General features: G+C 36.0%; 2 protein-coding genes across 2 annotated transcripts in view; both read right to left on the reverse strand.

Moving 5' to 3' along the window:
- AHI1 (Abelson helper integration site 1) overlaps positions 1-21913 on the reverse strand; it is a 253355-nt gene extending 231442 nt beyond the window's left edge. Inside the window, 6 exon segments of the mRNA XM_049788037.1 lie at positions 689-908; positions 5094-5257; positions 8430-8971; positions 14583-14707; positions 16893-16961; positions 21892-21913. Coding sequence (XP_049643994.1) covers positions 689-908; positions 5094-5257; positions 8430-8971; positions 14583-14707; positions 16893-16902 — 1061 coding nt within the window. The 5' untranslated portion in view covers positions 16903-16961; positions 21892-21913.
- The window catches only part of BCLAF1 (BCL2 associated transcription factor 1), a 1193665-nt gene that overhangs the window by 274510 nt on the left and 891304 nt on the right, over positions 1-27851 (reverse strand). The gene's annotated exons all lie outside the window — the stretch shown is intronic.

Consider the following 27851-nt stretch of genomic DNA (forward strand, 5'->3'; position numbering starts at 1 on the left):
CACCTTTGAATCTATGTCATGGCTCAAGGTTTGTAATCCAAGATCAGTCCCTTTTAATGAAGCCATTTCTTCCTGGTCCTTTTCCAATTAGTGGTCTCCATCAGTCTCTACAAATTGGAAGGCCTTGGTCCTTGGAAAAAGGGCTTTTTGGAGAAAAATCTCAGTCCTAGGCCTCAGATGGGGGTAATCCAAGCTTTCACCTTCCCTCCTTCACTGCCCCTATGACACCAGAAGGGAAGAGAGACAGAGGGGGAGATTCAGCAGAAGGAGAGGGAGAGAGGAGTCAGCAAGAGAGGTGGCCGGTAGAGACAGGTTTGAATGCAGGGCTACTTAATGAGAAGGCTTAAAAGGTTTTTAAAAAGCTTAGGAGCCAAACATGATGGCTAGGGCCTTAATAAAGCTGATGTCTCCTGAAACCTGACTGCCTTTGGATCATTTTCTCATGGCTATCCTGAACCCTACAGACACCACCGGGTGGAGGGAGTTGCAGGCCCATGGCCTGGGTCAGCAGAGAAAGGCCCCTCTATCCATCCATCCATCTCACCATCATCTACCACCATCCAGGACTATATAATATTTACTTCTACATGAACCTATAGCTTTATTCTCACTGACTTAACTGCAAACCTCACTTCTATTATAGATAGTTTTGATGTCAAGGACTGTCTGTGCAGTAAAAAATAATTACCTATCATCTTTCTTGACATATTGGCCTGTATTCAAGTCAACCACATGAATTTTTACCATTGGATGAGAAATCAAAATATCTGACTTAAGTCGATCTGTTCGATGAATATAAACTCCCAAAACAAGGTCATCTTCAAGTGAATGTTTGGGATTAACTGGACTATCTCGGCTTGTTACTTCATGAACACCATCACCATCAATATCTTCATTAATATCTAAAACTATATACATGAAAGAAAAATATTACAAATTATTGATACTAAAACAATATATCAAAATATATGTAAATTCACATATAGCCTCATTTTTATGATCTGTCTTATGTTTAATAAAGAAATGTCAAGGGATAATATATATACTCAGAAAAAACATTGTGTTTACTAATGCATTAAAACAGGGAGTAATGAATATTTCTACAAGGACAAATGAAACGAAAATAAATAAAATCCACAAGACAAAAATATGATTTTTGTATAGGTATTTTTGAAATTAAATACTATATTAACTCATCTGATTTTTTACTGAAATTTCTGGATAAGATCAAGAGGTTATAACTATCTCATAAAAAACAACTTGAAAGACACAATGAATTATAAAATCCCTTATTCAGAAGGCAACAGAAAAGTAAAGAACAACACATACTAGGTACATTGAAATTCTAGAGTTGCAAATCAGTGATTAGCTGGCCTGGCAGTTATTTTCAGTCTCTGTGGACATTTGCTGATGTCCACAGAAGGATCTAGAATTAGTACAAGCAGACTATCACTGAGGAGAAAAAAATAATATCAATGGCCTAATCTCACAGTTTGAAAAACCGAGGGTGGGGGGAGGAAAACATATAAATCACAATGCAAGTAAAGGGATGAGAAAATAATAAAAGTTTAGAATAGAAATCAATGACAAAAATCAAGAAAATACAAAAAGTCAATGAAAATCAGGGAGCTGATTTTAGGAAATATTAAGCAAAAATTGTCAAATCCTTAGCCTAGACTCAGGATCAGGAATACTCAAAGAAAAAGAGAAAAATCAAATAAATCAAATCAAAGATTAAAGGGGAAATACAAAAGTCACCTCATAAATATAAAATGTCACAAGTCACCTTGGAACAACTTTACGCCCATTAAGCTGAACAATTTAGGATACAAAGATAGATTTCATCCCAAGTACACAAGGATGATTCAATATATGAAACTCAATTAATTTAATCATCCATATCAACAAAAAGAAAGATAACCTACTCAAAACTCTCTTGCCTTTCTTTATACAACAGTGAACTAGAAGGGGAAGGAAAAAATGACACAGCCCATTTTAAAATAGTCTCCAAACACATTAAACTACACAAAGATTGAACTTAACTGAAGAATATAAAGACATACATCAAAAATATGCAAATATTAAAACAAAAAGGACAGCAGTAACTGGAAAAATAATGCGTGTTAATGAACTGGTAGCATTTTCACTGTCTAAATGACAAAAAAAACTAAACAAATTCAATGCAAAACCCAAAAAGTTCCAATCCATTCACAAGGAATTAGAATATTCTCTACTAAAACCTGTATAAAAACACTCCTCAAATAGTCAAAGAATTTCTGGGCAAAAGAAAAGAATAAAAAGGATAAAAGGTATTGTGTTTCTGATTTAAATCACACTATAAAATAGTGATCAAATCGTTATTGGCATAAAGACAAGTGAAATAGAATTAAGAACTCAAGAGATAAACTCTCAGATGTATAGACAGTTAACCTACATCAGAAAATCTGGAAGCATAACGTGTAAAAAAAAAAGAGCCTCTTCAAAAAGTTATTGAAAAACTTAAGAGAGCCACAGGCAAAAAAAAGTGATACTATCTGACTCACATCATTCACAAAAATTAACTCAAAATGTATTCAAGATCTTGATTAAGACCAGACCCATAAAATACTGTCAGAAAAAAAAACAGGCAAAACTCTCAAGAATTAGACAGAGATCTCAGAGGTGTCCTCGATGACTTGAATCTAGAGAAATAAACAAGAGTATAGAGAAACAATCAAATGGAAATACATTAAAGTAACAAGTTTTTACTGGGCAAAATAAACTTTGGGATAAATTAAAGACAATCTACTGAATGGAATGCAGCAGACAAATGGCTAATATTTAAGATACAGAATGTATACATGAAACGCAATCAGAAAATTGGGGTAATCCGAAAGGAACATTCAGATGGACAGTAGGTAGGTGTATTAAAAATAAGTGTTCATAAAAAAAATAAAATACATATATCTCAAATAAAAAAAAGTGTTCCTAGTCACTTCTCAAAGGAAACAGCACTAAAACAATGAACTGTCATCTCACAACACTGTGGATGGCATATATAAAAATGATCAGAAACTGTTAATATTGGAGTGAATGGGGTGAAAAGGAAAATTCATTCACTGTTGCTGGAAAAGCTATCTGGTTCAGTCTCTAAGAAAAACATCATAAAAATATCTCATAAAAATAAAATTTCCATTTAAGCTACTGATTTTTAATCCTTATTTTAGTTTTTTGGGAGGGACCATATTCAGGAACACTCAGGTATTACTCCTGGCTATGAGCTCAGAAATCATTCCTGGCTCGGGGGACCATATGGGACACCAGGAATCAAACCCAGGTGTGTCCTGGGACAGTTGCTTGCAAGGCAAAAGCCCTACCACTGTGCTATTGCTCTGGCCCCTGATTTTTAAATCTTGAGATCTACTCCCCCCCAAACATAAAGACTTTAATTCAAAAATAGTAAGGCTTTGTTAGAATCAAGCCTCAATTTCTAAAGCCAGGACACCGTAGAGATGCAGGTCTATAAGCAAACATTATGCAGAAAATAAACACACACACACAAAGTGAACATATGTAAGGAAATAACACACACACACACACACACACACACACACACACTAAACTGGGAAAAACAGGTTCAGGAATTCCAACACATTAGCCTTCAGCTCCTAAGAAGCAGAAAGCTAGGTGAGAAATCTGGAGGTGCAAGAAAGCCTTTTCCTGAAACCTGGGGTATTTATTAGGAAGAATCAGACCACTCCCAGAGGTGGGATTAAGTGGTCTAAATACCAATACAAGACACTCTCCTTTTAGGGGGTCCTTTAAAAATATTAAATGGTAGGAATATAACTGCTATTCTGTACATAAAAAAAAGAAAAAGAAAAATGGAGGGAGGGAGGAGAGAGGGGGAGAGGAAGAAAGAAAGAAAGAAAGAGAAGAAAGAAGAAAGAAAGAAAGAGAAAGAAAGAAAGAAAGATAAGAAAGAAAAGAGAAAGAAAGAAAGAAAGAAAAGAAGAAAAAAGAGAAAGAAGAAAGAAAGAAAGAAAGAAGAAAGAAAGAAAGAAAGAAAGAAAGAAAGAAAGAAGAAAGAAAGAAAGAAAGAAAGAAGAAAGAAAGAAAGAAAGAGAGAGAGAGAGAGAGAGAAAGAGAGGGAGGGAGGGAGGGAGGGAGGGAGGGAGGGAGGGACAGGGAGGGAGGGAGGGAGGGAGGGAGGGAGGGAAGGAAGGAAGGAAGGAAGGAGGAAGGAAGGAAGGAAGGAAGGAAGGAAGGAAGGAAGGAAGGAAGGAAGGAAGGAAGGAAGGAAGGAAGGAAGGAAGGAAGGAAGGGAGAAAGGAAGGGAGAAAGGAAGGAAGGAAAGGAAGGAAGGAAGGAAGGAAGGAAGGAAGGAAGGGAGAAAGGAAGGAAGGAAGGAAGGAAGAAGGAAGGAAGGAAGGAAGGAAGAAGACGGAAAGGAAGAAAGACGGAAGGAAGAAGAAAGAAAAAAGAAAAATATACAGAATAACAAAAAAGATTAATTTTAAATAATAGGTCTTATTATAAGAAACAAAATTAAACTATATTACTCAATTTTAATGGATAAATTAAGACAGAAATTCAAAACTATTTTATTGGATGGTAATATAGATTATCAGCAAACTGTGGATGCAATAAAAGTAGGATTTAGAAATTTATACTTCTACATTCATATAAAGGAAAAAAGACTGAATAATTAAAAATCCATCTCAGTTAGAAAAAGAAAAAATTAACCCCAAAGATAGAATCTAAAATATTTAATTACCGTTGACCACTTTTATCTTTTTTTATAACTTTTAGAAACTAAGAAGTTTGGTTTTTCAAGCCTCTTAAACTCAATGATATACAGACACATTTCTATGATACAATATCATCCACAAAATAGTCCATTATAATGAATAAAAATTAGATAAAGAATTAATATTACCAAGAGATAGATTCAGAGCTACAAATAAATGGATACTTTCAATGAAGATGACTATAGGAATAATTACAAAGCTATATATACCTGTGGTATAGATTTTATTCAGTTTTAAGGACTCAATTCCTAGAATAAATTTATTTCCCTCAAAATTAATCCATTTAATGGGGTTATAACAAACCTGCTTTAGCCTTCTTTTTCTTCTTGTTTGACTTGGAATTTGTGTCATCTTTCATGTCGTCTTCAGCATTCTGTTCTATTGAGTTTATTTCATCTTCTTGATGAGATTTTGAAGTAACTACTCCAACCAAAGACTGTTTCTTTTGCTCACCTTCAACTGTTTGACTAGATATAAGTGACATATTGCAAATATAATATGAGCACAAGTTTTTTAAATTATTTTTATAGGTTAGCGTTATTCTAAAATTTTGAACCAGTACTGTATTTTTTTTCTGGGAGAGACATATATTTCCTAATGCACTAAAATTATTAGTCAAACCAGTTATACCGAGTGTTACTAGATATTATTTTATACTTTCTGATAAATTATATACCCTTTGAACCCAGATTAAGTCAGTTGTATCTAAGAAAGCAAGCAAAATAAGTGGTTAGACCTGATCAAAACATCTTTGCTCCCAATAAATGATAAAAAAAAACTTTGCAAATTATTTATAAGCAAAAAAAAAAAAACTTACTCTATTTTGTTCTGCTTTCAGAATGCTTCACTGAAATTTTAAATTTTTAAAGAAAAAATTAATTACCAGGAACCAGAGATAATACAGCAAATAAGGTGGTTGCCTTACATGAAACCAAAACCAATTTGATGCAAAGGGTCTCATATGCACCTAGAACATAGCAGGGGTGATCCCGGAGCACAGAATCAGAAGCAGCCCGAAGTGTGCCCCCCCCCAAAAAAAAAGATTTAACTGTTTTTGTTTTGTTTTCTAATGGTTTGTATGCCACTTTAAGTTTTAAGATCTTATTAGGAAAATTAAAGTCTGTGTCATCGAAATTAAAATATAAAATATAATGAGAAAAGGAATAGCCAGAGCATACTTATTTATAAAAAGAAAATAAGCTATTACATTTTGTTTGTAAAAGAACATTATTGTCTCCATTATCCCAGGTAGCCAGTCCAGGCTGATATCACTGAAGCCTTCTCAGAAATGGGAGGACGCAGATTCCCCTTTGTGCATTAACGACAAGGCCGAATGCCACACCCTATCCCCTCCAACAGAAATGGCCCGGATACACTGAAATAAAATAATATGAGGAACTAAATCCTCTCGAGTGAGAATAGACTACAGGGCTGACAACACTGACACATTCTTTTAGGAAGGGGTCTGAACCAAGCACACACTCTCACACACACCTAGTACCCCTACAGGGGCTTTATTTTAGGAAGTGGATTGGACCAAACACACACACATCCACCCACCCACACACACAGGTACGCATGCAGGCACACATGCACAATACACATCCTGCCTCCTGACAATCCTGCAGCTCCTGCTCTCCACCTCCATCTTCCTTGCTGAAAACAGCCCAGCTCTTCTACCCAGTTGCAAAAGAAAATAATGGTCACTGTTCCCTTTGTAGCTCTCATAAAAGGGTAGGGAGGCATTTTCCCCTTTCTGCATAAACTACCACAGACCAACATCATGCCTTATGCCCTCTGACATAACAGACCCACAACTTAACCTTATCAAAATGCTAAGCCACAAAATTTGTTCCAGATCTACAGGTCCTGGACATCTCAATATTTTATAGCAGTGTAAGCCCAGTAGTATCACAGGAGAACTGATGGAAAAGTTACATAGTCCTCTACCAAACACAGCGAGCCTAGACAGTAACAAAGAAGGTACAACTAGCACCAACCACAGCCCAGTAAATCCTTACACTGACTTGAGGAACAATTTAAAATCGACCCTTGTTGATCTAAGTTTTGATCATTCCTTTTGGCTCTGTGTTGTAACTATGTGAAGTAAAGGCTACATGATGGGTGGAAAACTACAGACATTGGTGAAGAGAAGGTCACACTGGTGGTAGGATTGGTGTTTAAACATTTAATACCTAAAATGACTGTATCATGAACAACTTGGTAAAATAAGGTGTAAAAATAATTATTTAAATGCATGAACAAAGGGCTGATGAAACAGTACAGTGAATAAAGTGCTTGTCTTATATACTGCCAAACTTGATTTCATCCCCAGCACTACATTTGGTCCACTGAGCAATATTAGCAGTAATCCCTGAGCACAGGGCCTGGAAAAGCCCTAAACATTACTCCAAGTTCCACCAGGAAATATACCTGAGCATAGAGCCTGCTCTAAACCCTAAGCTTTGTCAGATTTAGCCCCCAAACCAAAACAAACAAAATTTATGAACTTGCTTTATTTAATACTGTGCCCTTTGATTGATATCAGATTAGTGACTATAAAAAAATAAAGAATTATGCGGCAGGAGCAGTGGTGCAGTGGTAGGGCATTTGCTTGCACCATAGGACGGACCATGGTTTGATCCCCCAGTGTCCCATATGGTCCCCAAGCCAGGAGCGAAATCTGAGCGCATAGCCAGGAGTAACCTGAGAGTCACTGGGTGTGGCCCAAAATACAAAACAAACAAACAAAAAAAGAATCACAATTCACTACAATAAGCTCTCTATAAGATAGTACACCTTGATCCTCTTGGTTTCTTTCTCTGTGTAATGCCCTGTCCTTAACTGCTGCTTAGGCATAGTGCCTACTTCTAAATCAGGGCTCCTCAAACTTTTTCCACTTGTAAACCTATTGCTTAAGAAATATTTACATGATCCTGAGTATACAAAATAGTTATATAAATAAAACATTTACTGACAATAAATTACACTCATTTTAAAAATTCAGACCCTGTAGCAACTCTACTTGGACATTCTAATCACTGTCTAGTTTTTTCAGATAAGGACATTAGGGGAAACTGTCCCTGATTTCCACAGTGGTCAGATAGCAAATGTTTCCATGGCAATTGTTTCTCTCAATGTGGATCATGGAAAAAAAATATGTAAAAGACTTTTTATCATTTTCTTGAATGAGAGATCAGTATAAATAAACTCACAGAAGTTCATCTCTGATCATCTCTTACATTCATGCTTATGCAGAAAAAAAGACTAGAAGACTACCAAGTTGCTCATAGTGCATATCTTTGGAATGCTAAATTGCTTTTATTTCCTTTTTTTTATGTCCATATAGTTATCACAAGCAAATGTCATTTCTAATTAAGAGGAAATATATATATACACATATATTTAAATAGTTATTGTTTAATTACTAAAAAAGGGGAAATAATTATATTCCTATTACTGGAAAAGCAAATGTGAGTCATTAAGGGTAGAGATTCTCAAGTAAGTATATTTATATATATTTATTATTATATGTCTAAAGACTATGGGTTTACTTTATTAAACTACTATTAGACCTCTAAAGTTGAAAATAAGAATGTTTATTTAATATATCAATTTATATTTATCAAAGTAAAGTACCCTGTTTCAGCTCTAGATAGGACTGGAGTTCTCTTTTTCTTTTTCTTCTTTTTTTCATTTCTCAACTTGTTATCTTGAAGTGAAGTATCTGAAGGGAAGTAAGCCAACTGTTCTTTGAGCTTCTTTCTTATTTTATTCTTAATCTCATATGCCATTTCTTCAGCAACCTGGAGTTGGTACACTTGCATCAGTTCTTCCTCATCTAAATTATTTTCTCTTTCTTCATCTACATCCTCACTTTTCTGTTGAGCAACATCTGGATGTGATTTTGTTTGTGTTCTCTGATGTAAGGAATTCACCTTCTCGAAAGTACCCAGTTCTTGTGTCATCTGAATCCCTGTTTTGATAACCTTTTCATTCACCTTTTCTTGCTTGTCTTCCTCTGTACTAACATCATCTTTTGGATTTTCAATTGCTGACTGTGTATTCTTTAGTTTGCTTTTAATGATTCGCTTACTCTTTACATTATTAGAGTCAGGAGCACTTAAGTCATCAGTTGTAGTTTCTTTAATATTTTGAAGACTGCTTCGAAGGGTATCAAACTAGGAAAAGAAGGCACAGCAACAAAATTTAGTTAAGCAGAGAGTTTGGTTATAGAAACAAAAAAAGAACAATGCTTAGTGTTCAACACTGTGTCATACTAGGAAGATTATTTCATTTTTCACTTTTTTCACTTGAACATATGGATACCATACTAGAAAGATTATTTCATTCTTCACTTTTTTCACTTGAACATATGGATACCCTTTTAGTGCATGTAATGAGCCCTCTCCGAGTTAATTCTTCCAGTCTTAGATTAACTGTCTCTTAGAGTTATTTCAGTCTAAATGAATTAATTGATGACTTGCTCAAATCTCAAGTATAATTTGGCATAACCTAATCTAAATAAAAAAACACTCAAGAAATGATAATAGAGTCACTGAATATTCATAAAGCATTTCGTTTGTGAAAAGAGATAAATGACCTGAATGTATTTCCCTTTAAAACATTAAATCATTAATTTGCTTCACAAACATTTTCTAGAGTCAAAAGTCTTTAGCTCTAGAATTACCCTGTTATTAGTCAAAAAGAAAGAGTCACGATGTCAAAGCCATAACCCAGTTGAGCGAGCAATTACCTTGTATGTGGATGACCCAGGATCAATCCCTAATACCTCATATAGTCCCCCAAATCTGCCAAGAATGATCATTGAGTGCAGGACCAACAGTAAACCCAGAGAATCACTAGCTGTGGCCCAAACACCCCCCAAAAGAAGAGTCAAACTGCATCACTAAACCTATGATAGTGCAAGTATTAAATATTTGAAAGTTAAATCAGAAGGCAGAATAATCATGCATCTGTACCTCCTTTTCTAATTAAAATCAAGATATTTAAGAGGATAGATATTTTAAGTTTTATAAGTCTTGAAATAAAAAAATGTTACTAGTAATAAGATATTTCAGACCTTCCCTAAAATAATAAGCAGGTGTTAATATTAAGAATCTACAACAAAAATCACAGCCAACAGAAAAATATTTCTCCAAAGAAATGGGTGGTTTTGGAAAACCCATAAACTTAGAGTTGATTAATACTACATGAAACAGGAAATAAGTTTGGGGATAACTTTTAGAGGGTGTCAAGAGACTAAAGTGCCCCTCTGCCTCCATTTAGAAAGTGACTTTTAGCTATATGATACAGTAGCTAAAATACAAAGATAATAAAATGCAAGTAGCGGAGAGATAGCACAGTGGCGTTTGCCTTGCAAGCAGCCGACCCAGGACCAAAGGTGGTTGGTTCGAATCCGGTGTCCCATATAGTCCCCCGTGTGCCTGCCAGGAGCTATTTCTGAGCAGACAGCCAGGAGTCACCCCTGAGCACTGCCGGGTGTGGCCCAAAAACCATAAATAAATAAATAAATAAATAAATAAATAAATAAATAAATAAATAAATAAATAAATAAAATGCAAGTAGATACAATCCCACCAACGGCAGAAGCTATTTAAATCAACAAATAAGAAATGATATTATCAAACAGATTTCTAGACAAACTAAAAACTATCAAATAGCACAATTAAGGAAAAGTCATTAGCTCATTAAACAGAAATACTAACAATGAAAGAAATGTATAGCTTAAACAGAATTCTAAATAACTTCAATCAATATTAAAAAATGGAAAACATAGAATAAAAAACCCATGACAGCTCAAATTGGAGTGATTAAATAAAAGGTTAAATAGTATTATGAGCTTGGAAGAAATAAAAGCTGAAGGTAAATATTAAGAACTAGGTAAATGGCTCAACGGGCTGGATGATGAGTCACAGTTTTTCCAAGTTTGATTCCCAGCACTGATGAGCCACCTAGAGCAAATCCCAGCACTGCTTGTTAGAAGAAGACCCCAATGTTGTGAGCTCTGCCAGGTGTGGCCCCCAAATGAATACTACAGGCACTTAAACATAAAACAGATCTGAGTGTTAAGTACAGCAAGTAAGACACCCCATGTGGGTAAAGTGCAAATATTTTTTCTCAGTCTATTGCTTATCTTTACACTTGTTTTTTGGTTTTGTTTTGGGTCTCAACTGGCAGTGCTCAGAGCCTACTCCTGGCTCTACGCTCAGAAATTGCTCCTGGCAGTCTCAGGGGACCATATGGAATGTCAGGATTCGAACACCCTCCTCTGCATGCAAGGCAAACACCCTCCCTCCATGCTATCTCAGGCCCCATCCTTACACTTTTTAAACAATGTTTTGAATGTTCACAAATTCCCATTTATCTTTACTATTTCATAGTTTATGATTTTTCTATTGAGAAATCTTTAAGTCATGAATTTAACAAAGTTTTTTTTTTCTCTTGTATAAGTTACGTGGCCACAATAGCCATCCCCTGTGATTTTTGGTTAGGGTGGGGGCCAAACTGTGTATAGCAGGACATGGATCAAACTCAGAAATTTACATTTTCCTAGCATGTTTTCTTGTCACTTGAACTATGTTCACCAGAACCCCATACTGTCCTGAAATATATTAAAAACTAAAAAAGTCTTAAGTTTTTTCTACCTTTTATTTATTTACTTTTTTTTTGGGGGGGGGCCCACAAGTAGAGGTACTCAGGACTTACTCCTGGCTTATATGTACTAAGGGATAACTGACAGGCCCAGGAGGCCATATAAATTGTTGGGGATCAAATTCAATTGTTGTGTAAGAAATATGGTCTATCCACTGTGCTACTGCACTAACCCCAACTTTCTATCTTTTAAAGACAATCTAATATGCAAGCAAAATGGCTTTTAGGAACAAATATTATTTGTAAGAGAAGATATGTAACTAAAAAGTAGCAATAATAAAGATAAAATCATGCAGGAGAAAAATAAAGGAATAATAATAATAATAATAATAATAATGTAGGATAGACAATGATAATGAATAAAACAATTTAAATTTATCCCTTTAAAATTCAATTAAACATCAAAATAAGTGATAATGTGAAGCCTTCCATTCTATTTCTGAAATGCATTTGATCCAAATACTGCTGAGCCTCATACTACTCTAGAACAGAATAACAAAATAATTGATAATTCATAATACCTGGAACCCAATGGATTATTTTTCACAACTCTTTTAAAGCACCTGCTGCTTTAGTTTCACAATGCTTCATTTCAATTATTACTTGATAACATGTACTTTCTATATATCACAACTGATGGGCCATCTCTATAATTATAACTACTACTGTCTACTCCTCGAAAACCCTAAACAACTTTAAAAGCTGGTAATAAATGTTCAACAAGCTCACCTGATAATTTGAGCTACTGGACAATTTTTCTCTGCTGTATATTTTTTCTTACCTCTGCTACACTGACTATTTTTAAACTTCATTTCTACTGTGCTGACTCTAACTACCATTGAAAAAGTAGAACTTAATGTAAACTAAAAAATTCCTAGGCACCAAAGATCTCTTTCTTCACTTTATAGTCTACCTTTGTGTTCTCTTCCCAATCTCTGTTATCAGTATTTAATTCCTGAATTCAATCAATATCATACTAAAAAAAATCATTTCACAGTTTCACAACCAAACATCAAGTTGTCTATACTTGGCTTTCTAATTTACCCTGTATTAAAACTTTGCTTTCTACACCGCTACATTTTTCCTTGTTTTTGTTATTTTTTTTATTTTATTGAGGTGCTGTGACGTGTAATACTGTTAATGACAGTTTCATGTATACATCGTTCTGACATCAAAACCATCACCAAAGTGGCCTCTTCCCTTCACCAATGTTTTACTTGAGAGCTAAAAGTATAGGAGTGTATGGTTTGCACAGGAAACCTGAATTTAGTCTCTAGCACCACATGGCACCCCCCAAGCTCCTCTAGAACAACTGAAAGCAACATGCCAAACACTGTCCTTCAATACTGCCAAATCTGGTTACAAACCTAACCATAATAATAAAAAACATATTGATAACATTTATATTTCAATGTACATTTATTTGTAACTATTTCTATATTTTACCTTTTTTTTTATTAGTTTAACTTTTCATCACTTTTGCTTTGGCATTCTTGTTTTTGGTTTGGGGCCACACTTGACAGTCCTAAGAGCATACTTTCTGGTAAGGCTCAGGATATATGTAGTGCCAGGGATTGAATTGGACTAGCACTGTGAAAGACAAACATCTTAACCCCTATAATCATCTCTCTAAACCATGGTATTTACACTGCTAAACATTATGTCTAAACATAAATCTTACATTATTTGAACATATTTCATCACATGTTAATAAGAATGAAATTTACACTTAAGATCATTTTATAATTATCTACATTATTAAATAAGTATGAAATACTATAAAGACCCTTATGATTCTAGAATGCATTCAACTGTTTCCAATTATTATTAACATATATATTGAAATTAACTGTGATTATACATATCTGTCGCAATAACTGAAGTGCCGTTTCTTTATATTTTGAGAACTTGAGTTTTTTATTAAAGATTTTAACATTTTAACAGTGATCAGAAATTTTATCATACATCTTTCATGAAATAAATGTATTCTTAGATTTTTCATTCTTCATTTATCCTTTTATGCATCAAAGATTTCCTGAGTCTTCTTTGTGTAGAAGAGAATATTTTCCCTACTTGTTAAATCCTTCTATTCCTTTCAGGTCAGAATGTCTTTACACATTATGAAAGGATCATACTGCTAGGAAGATTAAATCAGTCAGAACTATTGACTATTTTTCCTTCTACTTAAACTTTATTTAAAATTGTGCCTAAGGTCACCTATAAAGTTAAAGACATTCAGACTCATCCACAGTGCTCACCATGCTTGAACTTCTTGTTTAGTATTGGTGCTTGCACACTGGGTCACCAGAGCTCACACTATTTAGCTAGAATGTGAATGCACATTCTGAACATAGTGCGCACACGTGTGTGTGTGTGTGTGTGTGTGTGCATGTGTCTGTGTGTGTGTCTGTGTGTAGAGGGTGTCCTGTGGGAATCACATATGCTTCCAAAAGCTGCTTTTTAGACCACTGGAGTCACATTCTATTGTAGATGGAAACTGCCCATGTGCCTTAACTTTGCTGTGGAGCTGGAGACATAGAAAGCACAGTCCCTAAGTTTACTTTTATAAGATTTAAGATTTAAGTTTACCTTTTTAGGATTCCTGATACGCAATTTAGTGAGTGGAATAAAACGAGACTTTTTTGACCTATCTTTCTCTCCAAAAATCTCAACATGTCAAAATTAGTTCAACATTAGCTCTCAAACTATAAATTCTAACACATCTTGCAATATTTGAGTCCTTGTTGTTTCTCTTAATTTCTGATAATCTTCTTTTTAGTTTTGCGTTACTTTAGTCTAACTTTGTCAACTAAAGAAGTAGTTTGGAGTTAGTGAAAAAGTACAGCTGGTAGGGGGGTTTCCTTACATGCAGCCTACCTGAGATTGATGCCTTGACACTACGTATGTTCCCACAAACACTGCCAGAAGTGATCTCTGAACACAACCAGGAGCAAGCTTCAAGGACTCTCTTTCACTTAGTCATTTTACTAGGTAGAACCAAAACCCATTCATTGTGTCCCAAATGGCACAGTATAACCTAAAGTTCCTTGGGGTCTACTGTGAAAGTCATACTTTTATGCAGTAACACATCAGCAATATATGTTATCAATTACTCACTGATATTTTTTCTCCAGATTTGGTAACTCTTTTCTTCAGCTTTTTTCCTTCATATATTAGGTCACTGTGGGTCTTAAGCAATTCCTCAAAACGAGCTTTGGTTTTCATTTTGGCTTCACTCTCAACTAAAAATGATAAAATTCATGTCACTTTCCAAACAACCTAATAATGTTATCAAATTTATTTTGTTATAGTAAAGAACATAAGCTATGTGAGTTCTGCTACATTTGAACAACCGACTAGTCCTTTCTTCAAGTAACCCTTTTTGGCTTTGGTAAAAGACACACTCGTGTATACTGCTTTTATCTTTTAGGCCACTCTCTAAAACAGGGGTGGCGAACAAGTTCAACACAAAGAGTCAAAATTTTAAACGGTGAGAGTCAGAGAGCCACACCACGCAGTGACCTGCCAAAACAGACAAACACTCACACGAAAGCATCTAATTTTAACAATAATATATTAAACACATATTGCATTTTGCTATTTTGAGTGAGGGTCAAAATCCTGTTCGCCACCCCTGCTCTAAAAGGAGAAAAAACGTTTTTTTCTGCTAAGCATATGTAATACATATATGCATATATATAATAGATGGATCTATTAATCTTCTACAGCAACCACCACTCTTACTTTAAAAAAGTGCCATCCCTAAACTTTATTTTCTTTATCTATAAAAATCAAAATAATCCTATGTCAAATATCATCTTACAAAAGAAATGGCTAATATTTGTCTCAATAATATAAGCATTTAATAAAGTTATGGTTAAATTTTTCCCTGAAAATATAAATCAAATTCTGTCTTTCCCTTAATACTTTATACAATTCCTACTTCTCAAGGATAAATCCTTCACATATCACATTATGAGTTTAATTCTCCAGTTTCAAACTATAGTTTAAGTAAATGCCTCCTAACTTAAAGGATTTCCAGACCATCCTTCTATTATAGTTCTTCCACCAGAACAAGTTCTTTTTTTTTTATCTTTTTTAAATTAATATCTTTATCTAAACACCTTGATTACAAATATGATTGTAGTTGGGTTTCAGTCATGGTAAGAACACCCCCCTTCACTGGTACAATATTCTCACCACCAATTTCCACCACCAAATCTCCCTCCTCCCCACCCCACCCCTGCCTGTACTCTAGACAGGCTTTCCACTTCCCTCATTCATTCACACTGTTATGATAGTTCTCAATGTAGTTATTTCTCTAACTGCACTCACCACTCTTTGTGGTGAGTTTCATATCGTGAGCTTTAAGCAGAACAAGTTCTTTTTCCTGTAAAATATCTTCTACTTAGTACATGATGCAAATTTTCTCTAATTTATAGTAAGCTGTTGCAGCTGTTATAAGTTGCTATGTATTCACTGTTGCTTCTACAATAGAACTTTCCTTGAAAACCAATTTCCTCGTTTTTAACATGAAAAACTGTTCTGTTCCCTCACAGAACTTAGACTAACTTGAAATTATGAATAAGTAAATATGCTCTTTTGCTATGCTATGCTATACAGTTGACTACTAAGGCTTAACTTATAATGGATTCTGGCAAAGAGTAAGTTTTAAATGAATAAATGCTGACTGAATACATGAACGAATGAATATGTGAATTAATTAATAGTAGATGTTAGTAATTATAGCCTGAAGGGGAATCACCTGGCTTTGTAAATAAGGTTAGGCCAATTCAGACAACACTGGTGGTGGGAATGCCCCCTCACTTATGGTCTCTACGTGCCTCAAATATTACTGTGAGAGAATTGACCACAATAAAATTTAAAAAAAAGTGTTACGGGTTGCTTTTGTGTTTTAATAGAAGAATTAAAGAGTGTAGGGGTGACGAAGAGACAGTACAACAAATAAGGCACTTGCCTTATATGGTGACCTACATTCAATCCTCTCAACCAGATGGGCCCCAGAGTGCACCAGGAAGTAATGAGTGATGAAACAGAAATAAGCCTTGAGCATAGATAGGCAAGAATGGCCCCAAAACAAAAAAATAATAGTTCTGCAGAGACCAAAACTAAAATATTTACTAGATTCCATTTTTGGAAAAGGTTTAATACATACTTTTGCTATAAAACACTCACTTCATGATCAAGAAAAAACATAACTATATGTTATAATTATTTATGATGTCTAAGTTGCAAAATGCCATGCACTGAATGAATGCATATGAATCTTAATTACCAATATCAAATTTAAAATACCAACTAAATTAATACTTGGTCAAGTATATTTATTGTATTCATTAATTGGTTAAAGAAAAAATAATCAAACTTCAAATTACGTTACATGCAGAAATTTTACAAAAATCTTACCAGTAGGCATTGCTCAGCTTTAAAACGAATACTGAATTATAATGTAAACCACTTGACTCAATCAGGATCCTATTAAAACAAAAGGAATTTACTTAAAATATAGAACTTCTGAGTAAAAATAAACATTATTCGCATAAGATTTTTGTCATTTTCTACTACATTCTCATGCTATGCCATACTAAAGCTGTTTTATCCCTTTTATGCAAACTAATATAAATAAATGTAATATATGAAATAAAGCAGAATAAATCAGAACATAAAATAAAATATTTATAAATTAAAATAAAATTTCAAAAGGTAGTACACACCTATTTTGTCAAGTCAATACATTTCTAAGGTTTATTAATTAAATGAGGATCAGTCCAATGCACTATAAACAAATTAAACACTATATTAAGACAGACTTCTCCAAGAACCAAAACGATTATAACAAAATATGCATGTAGGCAACACATTCAAGGATAATGAACCTAAATATATTATATCTGCCACTGAAAATACTATGATGGAGACTATAATAAACATTCCATTTTTTTTTCAAATAAAGTTAGATATGTGTTGTTGTGCATCACAACTATAGATGAACTCAAACAATATATTCCTGAATTACCAATTTAATTTAAATATGGAGAAGGGCGTCCAAACCATAATGATGTCCACTCAAGAATACAACATGTATATATTTTAATGAATAAAATTTAACTTTGAAATCAAAGAAAAATAATGAGTTGGCACAACAATTATAGTAACATGCAAATTCCTGGATATCCATATTTATGTTCCTCTATATTAGGAATAATTTAGAGGAAAAAGTATTGTAAGATAGTGTGATCATTACAAAATATTATTCTATAAAGACACATAATTATGCGAGTTAACACTTATAAAAAACTACTTGGTGATTAGATACCAGGAAACATCACTATATTGGCATAGTAAAATACCCAAACTTTATGAATAAAGACCAGCGGTTAGTTTTTTAGGGTTTTTTCTAGGTTATTTTAAATAAGGCTCATAAACTTTCCAATGTACCCAAAATTTTAAATGAGAGGGTGGAAAAGCAAGGACACTAAATGATGGCATCAGTAAACAAAACCTGACAACATATAAAAAATAATTCTAAATTTATAATAGCATGATATCTGACTACTTTTGATATCAGAAATTGATATCTAAAAATCTCTGAGCTATAACTATTAGTTATCATGGTAAGATAAGGCTTAATCTTTTTCCTCCTTTTAAACAAAAAGCATTACGTTTAAATAGGTTAACTGAATGTAGATTTAAATAGATTAATTGAAAACAAATGATTCTGATACTTCTAACAATATTATTTAGACCAGCAGTATCAACTATCACCTAATACACTGAAGCAGTATAGTTTTTGTTTTGTGGTGCACATTGTGGCACTCAGAGGTTACTCCTGGCTCCGCTTTCAGGAATCACTCCTGGTGGGCTTGGGGGTCTATATGAGATACAAGGGATTGAACCCATGTCAGCCGCATGTAAGGTAGCATCCTGCCTACTATACTATTACCACTATTGCCAGACCTGTAGTAAAACAGTTTAAAACCTATGACCTGGAATTAGTCACCTATGAGGAAATGTGTTTAAGTGACTTAAGGCAATTTGTTTCCACAATTGTAATATCTGTGTAATAAGATCTAATCCTGGAAGTCAAATTATTTAAAACAGTATTTTTTTAGAAGCATAATGAGTGAAATCAGTAAAATTAGTGGGATTCACTGACTGTGAGTGGATACAAATAGACCAACTATCATATCACTGTATTAAAATCTACCTTCCATTCTACCAATAAATTCATCTCCTTTCCTTAATCTTTTAAGAGAATATACGCTTTATTTTACTAGACTGTAAATCACATTTTTACTACCATGTCATACTTATTAATGTATAATTCTAGGCTTTATTACTTAAAATTTAACTAAAAACTGTAAAATCACCCCACACACTATCTCCAACCCCAGGCGAACAAGTCTGAATCAGTGTGGCACATGAAATAATCAAACCAGACTAAAGGTGAAACACATGTAGACTGGGAGTCTTGTACCTTATATGGAGAGCCAACTGCCTGCCAGAATTGCCATTTTTGTTGAGTACAGAGACCACCCCTGGATGGGACAGTAAGAACTCATGCTATTCCTAAGCCAGTCCCACCCAGGCTTATCAGTAAGACAATCTGTTTTGGGTAAATCCAAGTTGTAAACAAACATACAAAGGAACCAGGGATGATCTTTGTTTTAGGTAAAATAACCCAACAACTACTCCTTTTTGTTCAAAAATTGAGGGGCACATAAGCCATGTCCTATTATTCTCTGATAGAGGTAGGAACCCAAGATCAGAAGTTACAAAAGTGGTTGTTATTCTGCATAGGCACAGTAAAAATTAGTTGTAATAGCATCAAAGTTTAAACTGTGTATATCACTCAAAGCAATCAGCTTTTTTCATATCTTTGTCTTATACATCTCACAACACTTTCATAGACTTCTCCAAACAGAAACATTAGAACCTTTCTGTAGAAACACTGAATTCAAAAATTCTTATGCATTCTTACACTGAGAACTGTAATGCAAGTCTAGCACACCAGATTCCTAGCCATAACTTCTCCAAAGTCACAAGAGCATTTATATATATAACATATACAGTTTAAAAATAAGTTTGCTAAATCATTTCTTATTATCAGTGTATGATTAATAAGAGTCTATAGTATTACAGTTCCTTCTTTTCCAATTGATTTCTGTGGACAAAGACAGAATATCTTTTGCCAGACATAATTTTGAGAAGATGCTAAATTAATATACACACCAAACATTCACAGTAATTAGAAAACATTCACTAGGATAGACTGAGAACCATTAAAAATCTAACATCGAGCGACCGGAGAGATAGCACAGCGGTGTTTTGCCTTGCAAGCAGCCGAATCCCAGGACCAAAGGTGGTTGGTTCAAATCCCATTGTCCCATATGGTCCCCCCCCGCTGCCTGCCCAGGAGCTGTTTCTGAGCAGACAGCCAGGAGTAACCCCTGAGCACACACCGGGTGTGACCCAAAAATAAAAAAAACAAATAAACAAACAAAAAACAAAATCTATCATCATGATGCATTTCCCCAGAATTATGCAAAGTACCTATTAAGCACCACTAAAGATAAGAATACAAAATTTTCGTTTGTAGTGGGGCATAAGACAAAATAATAGCTATCTAAAATCCACCAAAGATAAAAGTTTTAACCAGCAGTATAGTGACAGCTGCAGATAGTGTCAAGATATCGAGATTAACTATAAGAAAGGTATTTTTTTGGAAGTAACTCAGGTACAGGAAGGTACTGATGAAGCAGCTTTTCCTCAGCTTGTCTAGAGCTCGGTTTTGGGTCCTCCATCTTCTCACACTCTTCACCTTCGCATTAGCCTGCTGGGGTCTGTCTCCTTGATAAGTGCTGCAGGCCGCGGGGGGGGGGGGGGGGGGCAGGGGGGCGTGTCCCCCTGGCAAATATGTGCCTCCAATAGAGGAAAGATGGTAGGCTTCAGCATCTAGGGACACTTCCCCATTGTCTTCACTGCCTGCTTCTGTCCCACCTGAAGGGGCCTCTGCCACCCAAACTTGGTGATGGCAGCTCAGCTGAGGCTCTGGGTGATGAATCGATAGAACTTATGTAGATTGGGAGCATATCTGCTATCTCTTCATTGGCATTCTGGCAGGTGTGGATACATTAGGAGCTTCTGGACCCCCTCTCTTCCATAGCATCAAACTCCACAGTCTCCCCATCGCCAATTCTACACAGAAACTTCCTGGGATTGTTGATACCATAACCATTCTGGACAGTGAACCATTTGATAGTTCTCGGGACTTGGATCGCCAGCACCGGCCTGTCTACCTGACTCAGTGCTTGGGGCTTGTGGGTATCTCTGATTGAGCCATATTCAGACTCTGATTCTGCAGAGACAGTAGCTGGCTCATCATTCTTGGCCAATGAGGGTCTCTCTGGTTTAGTGCCAGTAGTAAATGATACGTTATCAGCCCTGGGAAGGGCTTTAGATCAAGAACTCATCACCACTGAGAAGGTACTCTTCCCTTCATGTGGCATGTGTGCCAGAGAATCTCTAGGAGCCTGGCACAGTCCAGAGGGAAAAATGCAGGGAGATGGACCAGAGCAACATGAAGCCATTCAAAACAGAGCCATCTTCATCCGTGTTCCAGTGAAAGGCACAGCACATTCAGTCCAGCTCAAGGGGACCGTCATGGTGATGTACACCAGAGGGTCGTGTCACTTAGCACCCTTGCAGTGCTCTTGGTCCCTGGGTCCTAGGTTCAGGCACCAATTGGAAAATCACCCCACGTGCCGTATCTCCGACCCCAGGTGAACAAGTGAATCAGGGTCGCACATGAACTAATCCAAACCAGGCTGAGGGTGGAACAAGTGTAGCCTGCATTGTTTCTTTAGAGAGCCAGAACAGCCATTTGTATTGAGTACAGAGACTACCCCTGAGTGGGACAGGAAGAACAGAGAGCTCATGCTATGCTAAGGCAATCTCACCCAGGTTTACAAGTAAGACCATCTCTGTTTTGGGTAAATCCAAGCTGTAAATAAGCTATAAAGGAACCAGAGATGATCTTGGTTTTAGGTCAAATAAGTTATAACTCAACAAAATGCAGAATGTGTGATATGATCCAATCAACTTTAGAATCATCTCTCTTCTATTATGGGAACACAGCATGGTCAACAAAGGTTAATGTTTATGGCTTTGAGCTAGACAGTGGCCATGCTTCACACCACCAGAGTGCCCTAAATCCTGCACCATGATCCCGCTGCAGATTTCAAGGGCATCCTTTGATTCTGCTGTTCCCCTTTTCTGTGTCTCCATATAGGACAGATGCGTGAGAATTGCGTTTCCCAGCGCAGGCGGACCCTGGCAGGCAGCGACGTCACCCCAGGCCTGCAGCCCACCTCAACCTGCGGGCTCGACGGCACCCAGAACCTACCGAGGGGGCCCCGCAGGGGGAGGAGCTCAGGGGAGCATCCGGCACCGCCGGGGACCCTCCCTCCGGGCGGCCGGCACAGCTGGGGCGGGCGGGGGCTCTCGGCGACGACGTCCCAGGCGGGCAGCGCTGGGTCCCGCGCACGTCGGCAGCGGCCCCGGCCGCGGTTGCCTGGCGACCGACCGGAAGCGCAGCTATTTCCGGGCCCGCGGAGCCCCGCCCCCGAGCGGCCGGGAGCGACGCGCACGCGCACTCGCGTCCGCGCAGCCCCGCGCTCCCGGGGCCCCTGGAGGCTCCTTCCGGCTGGTCCTAGGCCAGGCCTGGGTTCGATTCCTTGGCGGTCCCATATGGTCCCCCGAGCCAGAGGCGATTTCTGAGTGCATAGCCAGGAGTAACCCAGGAGCATCACGGGAACCCCCCCAAAAAAAAGAAAGAAAGAAAATTAGATAGCATATATTAAGCTCATTTTTAGGAATTCTGCATGGTAGGCTTTTAATGCGGTCCCAAAAACAAAAATATGACTTATAAAAAGTGCACAGAGTAAAACTACTTGAGATTTGTTCTTAAGTATTGCAGACGAGGAGTCTAGAATATTAGAGCAATGAAGCCTCCTCAATAAATGGCGTTGAATAAACAAACTGGCCACTAGCAAAATATTGAACTTGGGCCATTGCCTCCCACCAGGCATAAAAATGAATCTAAAATACTTAAATACTAAGATGTTAGAATTGAGTCTGTAGAATACACAAAAGGAAACAAGGGAAAAAAAAAAACACCATGATATTGGTTTCAGAAGTATCATCAATGATTCAACTTCATTGTCTAGGGAAAAAATAATGAAATTACATCCAACTAGAAAGCTTCTGCACACTGGAAAAAAAAATAACTAATTTTTTTTAAAAAGGCATTCTTCTCAATGGCAGAAAAATATTCATCATCTATATTTTGACAAAGGGCTATTTAACACCTAAGCAGTATAAAGCCGACTCACATAATTCAACAAAAACGAAACAATCAAGCCCATCAAAGGAGACCTATATGTGCATTTTTATCTACTCCCATAAATTAACACATTACAAATTGATTTCCAAATTACTATATAAGCCACATAAACATGATTAAATTCTATTATAATTAACAATACCCTATATATTATAAGAATTTATTTTCAGAATCATCCAGGTGTTTATAAATTAAAGTCTGCCATCTGTTGAGTCAATGGTAATAGTCTTAATGCATTCTCCCTGAACTTCCTTTATGCATACACTAACTTCTGGCGTCAGCTTAGTACACTAAACCTTAATGTGCTATTTTTATAATGTAATATGCTAGAAAGAAGACCTTTTAATGTTTGTGCTATTTTTCCTATAATATCTATTTATTTTTAATAAGGGCTAATCCTGATGAACCTTGGTTAGCATTGTAGGTCTGTTAGTTTGGAGTTCTACTCAGCAGCACAGTGATATTTGGGTCAATGGAGCTCAGGGATATTCAGGATCCCATTCATCATGCAGCTTAGGGAAGCCAACTCAGGACCTCATGTATGCTGGGCACATGCGTTACCACTTACGCTATCTCCCTGGCTTTCTCATTCAGTGCAATAGCTTAATACTATATTACTATATTCCCAACTACCTTTAGTGAAATTAAAGTTCTGAAAGATAGTATGGTAAATTTTTTTAAGTTAAAAAATTTTATACCGGGCTGGAATGATAGCACAGCCAGTAAGGCATTTGCCTTTCAAAGAGCCTCACCTGAGTTCAATCCCTGGATCCCATAGCTGGCCAAGAGTAATCCCTGAGCTATGAGGAGTGTGACCCAAACCCCCCCCAAAAAAACCAAAAACAAAAACAAAAACAAAACCCAAAATCCAAAGTTTTTTATATGCCACTATTATTAAACATATTCCTCAGTTCTTTATTCTATTTTGGTGACATTTTGAATTCATTAACTTCTCTTACTATTCAGGGGTCCACAAATTTTTTTAAACAGGGGGCCAGTTCACTGTCCCTCAGACCATTGGAGGGTCTGACTATAGTAAAAACAAAACTTATGAACAAATTCTTATGCACACTGCATATATCTTATTTTGCAATGAAGAAACAAAACAGATACAAATACAATATGTGGCCCGCGGACCATAGTTTGAGGACCACTGTTTACTAATTGGTAATTGTCCATTTTCTACCTTTCTTCTTTTTGTTTCACCATAGTACTTTTTGCTTATAACCTTGACCTTTTAGAGTAGAGTGTCGCAGAGCTATCTTTTTAGGTCTCATCTCTACCCTACATTACTCACTGGGTGATTTTTTATTCCAAAATTTTCCATTTCAATGGTCAACACAGAGTTGTCCATAGTCAACCAAAATAATACCCTCAATTCATTGTTCTTTTTTAAACCATACATTTGTCTAATTGCATATGAGAGATATACAGCCAGAGTAACCCCTGAGCACCGTCCAGGGTGTGACCCAAAAATCAAAAAACACAAATAAACAAACAAAAAAAATTCTAACTTCATGATGCATTTCCCCAGAATTATGCAAAGTAATATTAAGCCACTAAAGTAAGATACAAAAATTTTGTTTGTAGTGGGGCATAGTGGAGACTTGTCTAAGAGAAAATTTAATAGGAATCTAAATGTCTAAACAGGCATTTCAACCTATTATTTTACTTTTTCTTTGTTTTTTTTCGGGGGGGAGGGTGTGCTACATACCCAGCAGTGCTGAGGGTTACTCCTGGCTCTGCGCTCAGAAATCACTCCTGGCAGGTACAGGGGACCATATGGAATGCGGGGATTCGAACTGGGGTCCATCCTGTGTTGGCCGCACACAAGGCAAACGCCTTACGGCTGTACTATTGCTCTGGCGCTATTATTTTCTTATATTAAACTTATTCCTTGTATCTCAAGTAAGACCCACTTGAAACTTTTTCTGTCTCCGGCAAAGGCAACTCCAATGTAGTAGTTTCTCACGTCAAACTCTTAGAAGTTTGAAGCCATCTTTGACTTTCATGTTTTCTTTTGACTTTTGGGTCACAACTGGCAATTTGGGGTCACTTCCAGCTTAGTGCTAGGTTTGCTCCCTGATGGTAGTGACCGGGATTAATCTCTGCATGCAAAGCATGCACTCATTCAACCTAATGAGTTCTTTGGGTCTGAGTTTTCTCTTTCTATAATTTTTTTTTAAAACCTGAAAAGTTAGGGGGCATGCCTTGCAAGCTGCCAACCCAGGATAGACCTAGGTTCAATCCTCGGCATCCCATATGGTCATCAGAGCCTGGCAGGATGTATTCCTGAGCAAAGAGCCAGGAGTAACCCCCGAGTGGTGCCAGGTGTGCTCCCAAAACACAACTTAAGTTAGTTTATAGACTTGAACCAAACTGTTATATCAGAGTGGTTTTGAATTTTGAGAAAAGGATTTTTTTCTTCCTCAAACGTAGTTGACACATTCATACCTCATGATTCTTTTTACTGGTATTTCGAGTGTGCCAGTTTGATGAAAAGAGCTTAATAACCAGGTGGTATCCATGGTGTAAGGTATAAGGTGTAAGGTGCTATAGAATGACATTCAAGTATCAGTAAATATCCCTGGAAATGCAATACCTTTAGTTGTTGCTTACTACTCTTCTTTCAGTTCTTTATTTTCTCCAGACAAGTGATATTTTATTTTACTTTTTCAGTGTGACATTAGCTACACAATTTAATAAACAGCTCTAGGCAATTTTCAGATAATATTCTTTGGCATATTGGGTGTAGAAAAATTCTATCTCTGCAGCAACTCTTAATGCATGTTTCATTAAAATTTAAGTCATAAAAGTAATTGTCTTGTATTTATGACTATCATTAGAATTTACCAGATGACCTAATAAAATAATTGAATCTTCCTTATAAGATTCTGTGGGGTGGCATGCTAAGAAAGCTTGAGGAATCTATAGATATGGACTTGTTCAGGCAAATTTTACTAAACTACCCACAGTCTATAGAGTTGTCTATATAGTTCTTGTCTATATATAAAAACTATTTTATTTTAAAAAAATTCTGATTTTAATCTGCAGAAACTAAGGAAAGTCTACCACTGAAATGTTAATATACGATCTGGCTCATAAAACACTGAACACTAGATGGCAGCATATAAATATTCCATACTATTACTGTGCATACAAAAATGAAATGATCCTGTTTAAAAGTATGAAAGCCTTTTCATCACCTATTATCGGGCACTCTTGTTATCAAAAACCATTTAAATTATTAAATTCTAAATTATTAGCTTGAATTTATAGTTGATGAGCTATATTTGACAGTATTTCTGAAAAATAAAATTTCTATATTAATAAATTTAGTATAGAATGGTGGCTTATTCCCAAAGATTAACAGCAGTTTAAAAATATCTGGAGCCATTTTCTGTCAGTCAAGTTTATTCTCCACATAGCTCTTCACTTGTCTATGACTAGATGGTTTTATTGGGTCAAAAGGCACATTAGGACATTCAATGAAGTTTCTTATTTGTAAGGTCTGTGGCTATGAATACTTATATTTGCATTTTATTGTTCAAATTTTAGCTACTTACGAGAATTAGTTTCATCTCTCTTACAAAGTGTGAAAACAGGGACTTTCCAAACCCTGTTGCATTACCAGAACTCTTCTGAGGAACTCAGGTCTGATCATTTAAATGAGAGAGCACTTTTATTTCGCTTAGACATTTAAGAATGGTCTCCCCATAATTGGAAAGCAAATTTAAAACATATATAAACATTTTAAATCTTTTTAAACCTCCATTTTTCTTTCTTGACTGATGACATTTTAAATACTATGTATGCCTAGTGGATTATTTTTAAAGTAAGGCATTAGTAGTGCAGAAAATGGAATGGAAAATGACACATCTCTGGTTTGCCACTTCCTTCCTCCAGTTCTCTTCCTAAGAGAAAACCCTTTCAAGCAGTTATTGATTTTGTTTCCTCTGTTAATTACTTCTTTCTTATCAGTTTTAAACATTGCCTTAATCTGCTGATAATGTTTGTATTGCCTCCTACCTTTTCTATTCATTCTTTTTAATAAAGCCAGATAAGGAAGCTGTAAAGTGTAACTGATAAGAGCATAGATTCTAGAATCTCACTTTCAGTCAACTAACAGGTATATGAACTTGAATAAATTACCTAATTTCTCTGGAAATTTACCCTTATCTGTACAAGGTAGTGATAATATAGATCTATTAATGGGAACTCATTTCTCAGAGGATTATTATAGGATAAGTACATTTATCTAGAGTCAAAGGGAAGGTTAGAGCTGGTTTTTCTACTCCCTGCTCCAAGTTAGTTTTTTCCATTTCTTTTTTTAATTTTTTTTATTTTTATAAAATCTTTATTTAGCACTATAAATACAAGCATGATTGTACTTGGGTTTCAGTCATAAGCAGAACATCCCCCATAACCAGTGCAACCTTCCCTCCACCAATGTCCCCTCCCTCTTCCCCCACCCTGCCTGTATTCGAGACAGGCATGATACTTCTTTCACTCATTAACATTGTCATGCTAGTTGTTAATGTAGTTATTTCCCTAAGCTGTTCATCACTCTTTGTGGTGAGCTTCATACTGTGAGCCAGTCCTTCCAGTCCTTGACTCTATTGTCTCTGGCCTTATTACAATAATGCCTTATTTTTTTTTTAAACCCATAGATGAGTGAGACAATTCTGTGTCTATCTCTCTCCCTATGACTTATTTCACTCAGCAAAATAGATTTTATGTACATCCATGTATAGGAAAATTTTGTGACTTCATCTCTCCTGATGGCTGCATAATATTCCATTGTGTATATGTAGCCATTCATCCGTTGAAGGGCATCTTGGTTGTTTCCAGAGTCTAGTTATTGTAAATAGCGCTGCAATGAATAGGTGTGAGGAAGGGATTTTTATATTGTATTTTTGTGTTACTAGTGTATACCCCTAGAAGTGGTATAGCTGGATCAC

Source organism: Suncus etruscus, chromosome 15 (genome assembly GCF_024139225.1).
Source record: "Suncus etruscus isolate mSunEtr1 chromosome 15, mSunEtr1.pri.cur, whole genome shotgun sequence".
In the NCBI taxonomy this organism is placed as follows: Eukaryota; Metazoa; Chordata; class Mammalia; order Eulipotyphla; family Soricidae; genus Suncus; species Suncus etruscus.